Source organism: Rhagoletis zephyria, unplaced genomic scaffold (assembly GCF_001687245.7).
Source record: "Rhagoletis zephyria isolate East Lansing unplaced genomic scaffold, Rhagoletis_zephyria_1.1 Rzeph_scaffold_05394, whole genome shotgun sequence".
NCBI classification, from domain to species: domain Eukaryota; kingdom Metazoa; phylum Arthropoda; class Insecta; order Diptera; family Tephritidae; genus Rhagoletis; species Rhagoletis zephyria.
Window position 1 is genome coordinate 33,954 of NW_016162477.1, and position 8,885 is coordinate 42,838.

The following is an 8,885-nucleotide window of genomic DNA, read 5'->3' on the forward strand; positions in this document are numbered from 1 at the left end:
TTGGTACGCCCCGTTTTCCACGTTTTACATTTCACGAAATTTGCAGGAAAAAAAAAACAAAAACACACATTGGCACATAGGCCAATTTTTTTATTTTAGAAAGATTCTTTTATTATTTGGCGAACGTTATCTGGGTGGGATTCAGTAAAATTTTATTAAATCTTCTTTAAATTTGAATACATGTGACCTTCCACGACATTAAAAATGCCACTTGGACATAGTCCACCAAAAATGTTTGAAATGGAGACAAGGTCAGAAGGTGCTTCACAAAAAGCTACCGGCGGTAAGAGGGAACCCTCACCGCGCCCGAAATCTACCACTTTTGACTCATCCGCTCGAAGGCTCATAGCGGACCGTGGCAGTATCATGAGGTACTGTGCAAAATTGAGTGATGCACTACTTGCTCTTACTGCATCGAATTAGAGTCTGCCCGCAATTAAAGCGAATTTCGGTACCGAATCGAGTACAATTCGCAAACCAAACCAAGCTGTGCAAAAACTGCCTTGGTAATACTCACAGCACTAATGAGTGTCCTAGCAAGTGGTCATGTACACATTGCCAACAACGGCATCACTCCCTGATGCACATGAATTCCAAACCACAATCTCGACACTCCCGTGCACGAACGAATGAAACCGCCTCACAACACACTACTGCCCAGTCTACTCCTCCCGCTTGACAAGCGCGTTCCAATCAGGCATAAATACAATCATTGCACACCGACAATGATAGCAAAATTCTCCTTCCAACTGTCATGGCCGCAGTAGAACACGAGGGGCAATTGTTTCAACTTAGAACCTTAACTGATCAAGGCTTACAAAGAACTTTCATTCCCCGAAAGTTCTGAAACGGTTGAAACTGCCATACGAGCATTCCCAGATCGAAATTTCCGGCATGGGAGGGCACGTTGTACAAAGCTCCTCAAAACTTTGTCCATAAACATTGGTTGCACCCAAAACCATGCAACGGCGAAATACACAGGCTATCGTGTTACCTCAACTCACGAGGCACATGCCAATATCCACCATTAATCGTGAAAACTGGCAGCGATTCAAAATCCTTTAACTTGCTTACCCAAGTTGACACATACCAGCTCAAGCTGGAATGGAAATCNTCACCATTAATCGTGAAAACTGGCAGCGATTCAAAATCCTTGAACTTGCTTACCCAAGTTGACACATACCAGCTCAAGCTGGAATGGAAATCGGCAGTGATATCCTTCCAAAAAACCTGCTGGAAGGTATACAAAAGGTTTACGACAATTTATTTGCGCAAACAAAAATGGCAGGATTCTCAGTGGTCCAATAACAGAAAATGTGGTGTCATTCTCGACACAAGTAGAGGATTGCTGCAATGGGACTCTTAGCTCTCAGCTGAGAACTGGGAAGAGGAGCCTCCACAAATTTCATCTGCAGATCAGGCATGTGAACATATAACTACATATATGCAACAACAATGACTCGTGCCCCAAACGGTCGATACATTGTGCGACTTCCATTCAAGGAAAAATTCCCTACAAAACTTTCGGTCTGCGGCACTTCAGCAGTTTTTCAGTATGGATTGATCGCTTCAGAAAGAATATCTCAATCTCTGTCATATGAAGCACACGAAGCCATGCGAGATCATATCTAATGGCAAATATTTTTATTTCTACTTGCCACATCATTCGATCGTCAAACCACATAAGGTGACCACCAAAGTTCTCGTGGTAATCCACGCCTCAGAAACCTTTGGTTCAGGAAAATCCCTGAATGACGTGTTGAACACTGGTCCCACACTCCAACCAGATCTTATGACGCTCATTCTGCAGTGGCGAATGCACAGATTCTTGTACAATGGAGACATTGAAAAAATATATCGTCAAATACTCATCCACGAGAACGATAAAGATTTTCAGCGAATCTTATTTCGCACATCGGCTGACTCTCCTGTCCCCGATTACAATTTCAAAACCGTAACGTTCGGCGTTAATTTTACATCATACCTCGCTACCCGTACCCTGCATCAATCAGCAGATGACACTTGTTAAAGTGATCAAAGCGGTGAAGTCAGCTGGTCTCATACTCAAGAAACTAACGGCCGATCATCTGGCCATTTTAGACAAATTTTCAAAGGAGGATCTTTTCGCCTTCAACCTTTTGAAATTTGAGAGTGCTTCCACAACCAAAACTCTTTGTGTACAATGGAACGCACACACAGATAAATTTTCTTACACCATTCTGCCTGCGTTGACATCAAATGCTGTCACAAAGCGAAAAATTTTATCTACTATCCCAAAACTTTTTGGCCCTCTCTCTCATTTACATGATTTTGGAGTACGAGATCTATTTTCCTGTAACTTCCTACAAGTTCGTGTAAAAACCTGTAAGTTCATTGAGTACTGGATCAGGGCTAATACCAGATTGCACAAAGAGAAGACGAGAGTAAGAGGAAATGCCGAACAAATGAAATAGGCTTCCCATTTTGCAAACAAAACATGGTATGTTGTTTGTATTCATGACTTTAACGTAAACCTAGCGACAGATGAAGAAGGACCACAGATTATATTCCTAAAAGAAAAGCTAAATTTAGGAATATATACAAATAGAAATGTTCAAACTATAAGCTCAAAAACAGTAATTGATGCAGTGTTTTCAAGATATTTTGACGCCCTTAATTCACAAGTATATATAAGTATCATATTTTATCAATCATTCCGATAATTTTATGTACTAAACGAATGAAAAATGAATAAAAAAAATTAAATCAGCAAAATTAATAAAATTAAGTGAAGTTAATATCTAATTTCTAAGCTAACCTACATGTGTATGTATGTAACTGGATTCCCTAATAATAGGTTTACATATAAAATTATTATCCTAATTTTCGCTCTTAACTCCCTTATCTGTAATTAGAAGAAGAGATTAGCCCTACAAAATTATAATTAGTAGGGAATAGAGGTTTGTAAAGGTATTTTTAATAAAATATTAAGTTAAAATATATTTTAATAGCATATTTTGTGTAGCAGAAAAAAGTGATCATGGTGGCACAGAGAAGAAGCTTAACTTTTCCTCGAGTTGCGAGGATAACAAGCACAACCAATTTGACAACTAACGAGCCTTGATTGAGATTATACAGGGTGTCCCAGAAGTAACGTGCCAAACTTTAGGGGAAGGTAGGAGGGGGTGAGCTCCCTGATAAACAAAAAATTTTCAGGTAAAAGTGTCACCGTTTTTGAAATATTTACATTTTTTCGAATTTAAAAATAATCGTGCCTTTTCATTTGTTTTCTTTAACTGCAACTACAAACCGGGCAATACTTAGTACTCGATCGCCAGACCTGAATCCATTAGATTTTTTTTACTGGGGCTGTCTTAAAGACAAAATTTATTCAAAAACAATTCAAAACGAAGAGCATTTGCGGGAACAAATAAATGGAGCTGCTGCTGAGATAGCCCAATTAAGTTTAAGATCTCTAAAAGCGTCTTTTCTTAAAAGGTGCCGAGCTTGTATTAGAGTAGAAGGTCGCCAATTTGAGCATATTTTATCAATAAATGAATAAATTTTTCCTCAAACAACTCATGTATATCTTATTTCACGTGAACCCATCCTTCACACAAAATATTGATAGATATAGCCCTTGTTATAGACTCTAGTCCGAATTCCGGTAAGTAACACAAAATAATGTCAGAAGCAAGTAATTATGTACCTTTGTACTATTTAGCATGTCATTTGACGGTAACAAGAGCAAATTCAATTTAAATCTATTAAATACATTCTAGCGTGTCTCAGTCCTTTACCCACAAAAGCGGCTTTAACTTTTTTTTCTATTCAAAACAGTAAGTGTGGCACCTTTCTGAAATCTTTATTAAATGAGCAATTTTTTTAGATAATGTAAAGTTATAGCTCAGTACATTTTTTTCACCCGAGATAGTCAAAGTTTGGGAAGAAAATATCAAAAAGTTAAAAATCCAGAAATAGTCCTAATTTTATGATGGTTCCTTAATATATTTCAACTACATTGCATTTGAGTATGGAGAGGCAACTATCTGGAAGTATTTTACATAAAAAATTTACTAAGTATTGCCCGGTTTGTAGTTGCAGTTAAAGAAAACACATGAAAAGGCACGATTTTTTTTAAATTCGAAAAAATGTAAACATTTCAATAACGGTGACACTTTTACCTGAAAATTTTTTGTTTATCAGGGAGCTCACCCCCCCACCTACCTTCCCCTAAAGTTTGGCACGTTACTTCTGGGACACCCTGTATATACATATAAGGATACTTTTACGCTTTGCCGTACGCATCTATACATATAGTTATAAAGGAAAGTCGTTATTCTTTGTACGCGGTATTCTCGAAAACTACTAAAGGGATTTTGACGAGATTTTCTCTAATATATTCTGTATCAATAGGAGAGTGACCTTTTTAATTTAGAATTTTAATAGGGTTTCCACCTGTTAAGAAATTTACTATATTCAATTCTAATAAGCGTAGGCGTCAGTTCTGCACCTTCACTGTCAAATGAAAAGACTTAGCCTCTGAATGTGTAATAATGTATTATTTTTCTGAGTAGGGTTGCCACCTGTTTAAAAACTATAAGATCTTCACCGTTCGTTGGATAAAAAAATGAGATGCCAAATGAAAGCGCATGGCCTTCGCATGTACAAAAACCTTAAGTTTATTGAGTAGGGTTGCCACCTATTTAAAGTTACTATCTTCTATACATAGTATAAAGGAAAGGCGAGATATTTTAACCACGCTACTGAACGAATTTAGACAAATTTTTTTATGTATTTAACAAACGAAGTATATAATGACATATGATTTCTTTCTCCAAATACGTAAATGTACATATGTATATATGCATATAGTCAGCGCGTGGCGAAGCCTCGCGCATCCAAGGCCGGTTAGTATGTTTATACATGAAATTTCATGAGTACCTTATACTCAAGCCTGTTTTATTAATCATTACTTTCAAAAGTACCAGGTATTTACGTTGTTATTTGTGATGTATACGTTGCTCAATCACATGGTTTTTTAAATACAGTTTAAAAAATGTGTTACTTTAAAATTTTTCTGATTTAATAAATATCGCTAGCTGAAAATACAATTTAAAAATTGTACAGGAGAGTAAAAAACCTCTTATAGCCATTTCGCAAAATTTTGAATACAAAATTTTGCCTGTTTAAATTTAAGGAAAAAGTTGATACGAATCAGAGGGATGCGATCTTTATTAAAATATTTCGAACTATTTTGGCCTTATCGAATTTTCGGAGCTTTTTTTGGACTTTGCCAATTTTTCTATCATTGAATATAAACTGGAAAACATAAAACAAGTTCCTTTACCCTTTTCGAAACGATGCATTTTTAATTTATCTAGCCTCCCGTATCAAAATATGGTTTCTCATAAAAAGTGAAGTTAGCAACTTTTCACTCTAAGCTAGCGATATGTGAGTTTTGCAATCAGTTTATCGTAAATTTTAAATAATTTTATTTCATGGTAAGTTTAAATGCTTTCAGATATTGAATTTTTACTCATATTCATAAAAATTGTGACTCATTGAGAATCCCGGGAAAAATATCCCGAAATCCCGGGACCACAATTTTCCTCATATTTTGGCATACCTAGTACAAACATACATACGTGCTAACAAAGAATATTAACGCCCAATATTCCAACGAGATAAGGAGTTCAAGATATTTAGATAGATGCAACCCAGTAGGGAAAATTTCCTAATTGCATTTATCTAGACAGCGATAAATAACCAATACTTTTTCAGTATTTACATATTATTTATATCACATTAAATATTTATACAAACGTATATTTCAACCACTTATATAACAGTGAAAAGTGTTGCATTTGTCTAGACAGTGATATATAACCAATACTTTTCCAGTATTTACATATTATTTATATCACATTAAATATTTATACATACGTATATTTCAACCACTTATATAACAGTGAAAAGTGATTGTGATTTTTTTTCTCTTACTGAAATTTTTCAAATCCATGTTCCACGGATTTAATTGGGACGCCCCGTTTTCCACGTTTTAAGTAGTGTTCAGAGCGCTAACGTATAACGAAGTGGCATCAATTACTACATTTTTTTTGATATTGCACACGGCAAACCTATTACATATATAAGTTGTAGCAAAGATGAAAACAATACAATCATTTATAACGTCTACAAGACAACGCCACTTTAGTCGTTTCATTTCATTTTGCTAATCTTCGCTATATGTTTGAGCGCAAAAACTCTTGCGCGACTACATACATTTTTTGGTGACCCCGACGTGATACATAAGCTCGGCTACCTGCCTGCCTTTGTACATAGTTTTTATTGCTCTGTACATAAGCACCGTGCACTAATCACCAGATTTAACAGTTAACTTTGCGCAGTTGATAAACAATTTTCGTCTTTTGCCGTGCATAAGCACAACGAGAATATATAAATCACGCGATTCAACAGTTAAATTGGCTGTACACATTTTTCGTTGTTTGCCAAGCAAACAGTTACCGCGCAACAATTCGGTTTAACAAAGGGTCTAGCAGTCAATTCCTTCGACTATACACAATCGGTCAAATAGTGGTTTTTAAAAAGGAAAGGCGAAGCCTTGCTGCGGCAATTAAGTTTGACACCTTTTAATTCAGAGGAACTCAGCGCCATGGATCACGCTGAGCTATCAGTTAGATTGGAACAGCTGGATCGTATTCAGGATCAGTTCGAATCAACACAATCTCAATTGGAGGAAGAAGACCCCAACGAGATGGAAACCAGCACTCGGGATGAGTTCGCTGCCACTTTCATACGAGCTAAGGCAGCATTTACAAGGGAGTTGAATAAGATGGATCCCCAGTTTATGTCTTCAACGAGGAATCCACCGCCTCAAGAGCAGTCATCTGTGATTGTGGTGAAGCAACCAAAGTCGCGCCTACCACAACTACAATTGCCATCGTTTGGAGGGGCATACACAGAGTGGCCAAACGTTTTGGTCATCTTTCAAACGGTTGTTCACAATGACACCGAGCAGTCAAACCTGGAAAAGTTCCAGCACCTTCGTTCATGCCTGAAGGGCGCAGCAATGGACACCATCCAGTCGCTCGAAATTCGTGATGAAAATTACATAATTGCATTAGATTTACTTGTTCAAAGATTCGATAATCGCCGTTTAATTTTTCAGGCACACATTCAAGAACTATTCGGATTGCATTGGATGAGCGCTGACAAGAAATCAGGAGAACTGCGGGTGCTTGTGGACAAAGTTGTATCGCATGTTCGAGCGTTGCAGTCACTAGGCACCTCTGACCAAATTGCCGATTTTTTGCTCCAATACATCACAGCTCAGAAATTGGATGCTCTCACTCATACACTATGGGAAGAAAAGGTGCCGGCTGAGAAGCTGCCCACTTGGACGAACATGGCAACGTTTTTGAATAGGAGGTTCCAGACTCTGGAGAATATGACTCACGCTATGGTAACACAGACACCTAGCGCATAGGTGAGCAATAACAAGTTTCGTAAAACCTTTATCATTTCAAAGGCTACTCAAAAAACCTGTTCGGTCTGTAATAAGCACGACCACGTCGTCTATTCTTGCCCATCGTTCGCCAATTTAAGCACAAATGACCGCTGGAAGGAATCCAAAAGAGCTCAGCTGTGCATAAATTGCCTTAAACCAGGCGATCACGTGCAGCAATGCAAGTCTTCTGCGTGCCGCCGGTGCTCACTGAAGCACCATACGCTACTGAATTTTTCTCAAGCAGATCAGACAATGCCTAGTGCAGCTGAAGTCTCACCTAGTCCACCACAGCCAGCAGCTCTCGTTGCCATGACAACAAGCAGCGACTCACTCTCATCCACTTCACACGCCGGCTCAAACGAATGTGTGCTACTTGCGACTGCCGTTGTCTTAATTCAGAACAGCGTGGACTCTCTTGTACCATGTCGCGCCATCCTCGATTCTGATTCGCAGCTTAATTTTATAATGACGAGACTTGCTCATCAATTACAGCTTAAAAAATCAAAATCGTCTGTCGCAGTTTCGGGTATTGGAGATTCAGGACTCGTTGTTAATTCCAGCATTAACATCATCACTACACAACGGTTTCACCGCGAGCCTAGCCTCGGCCGTAACTCAAACAATAACCGACCATCAACCGAATTATCCGCTTGACATCACTTGCTGATCCCGAATTCCACAAGACACAACGTGTGGATCTTCTGATAATGGCCGGCATATTCTTTGATTAACTTTCCATTGGTCAAATTCGCCTGAAAAAATACCAAATTTTGCAGAAAACTCGTCTCGGCTGGGTGGTATCTGGAGGTCGAGGTATATCGTCGAAGCTATTCCCACTTACAACTACAGCAACAAATTCACTAGATTCGGAAACCGATCATCGATGCACTAATGACATAGTCATTTTGGGAAATAGACAACAGCTTTGAACCTATTCGGAGAGCAACGAAGGAGAAAATCGATTGCGAAGCTTACTTCAATGCAAACTATAGTCGCATGGCGACAGGCGAATATTCGGTTCGGCTGCCCGTAAAGCCCAGCGTACACCTACTTGGGGATTCATACCAGCAGCTGTTGCGGCGGTTCCTGACTCTTGAAAGACGTCTTCAACTTAATGATGATTTGAAATCACTATACGTATCATTTATGAAAGAGGATTGCGAACTTCAACAAATGTCTCCTATATCGAAGCCGCCGCCATCGGTCCCCACATATTTCATGCCTCACCATTGCGTGCTCAAGAACGAAAGCACAACAACAAAACTTAGAGTAGTCTTCGACGGACCAGCACTGACAACAACTGGTTATTCGTTAAACGAAGTATTAATGATGGGTCCAACCATACAGGCAAAACTAGCCGACACCCTAATTCGTT

At 38.6% G+C, this 8,885-nt stretch overlaps 1 protein-coding gene across 1 annotated transcript; it reads left to right on the plus strand.

The window, feature by feature from the left end:
* The first annotated feature begins 4,614 nt into the window (after positions 1–4,614).
* LOC108372049 (uncharacterized) lies at positions 4,615–7,489 on the plus strand. Its single transcript, XM_017627688.1, has 2 exons — positions 4,615–4,644; positions 6,578–7,489. Exons 1-2 carry the CDS (start codon positions 4,615–4,617, stop codon positions 7,487–7,489), a joined length of 942 nt encoding a protein of 313 aa, XP_017483177.1.
* The last annotated feature ends 1,396 nt before the right edge of the window (positions 7,490–8,885 follow it).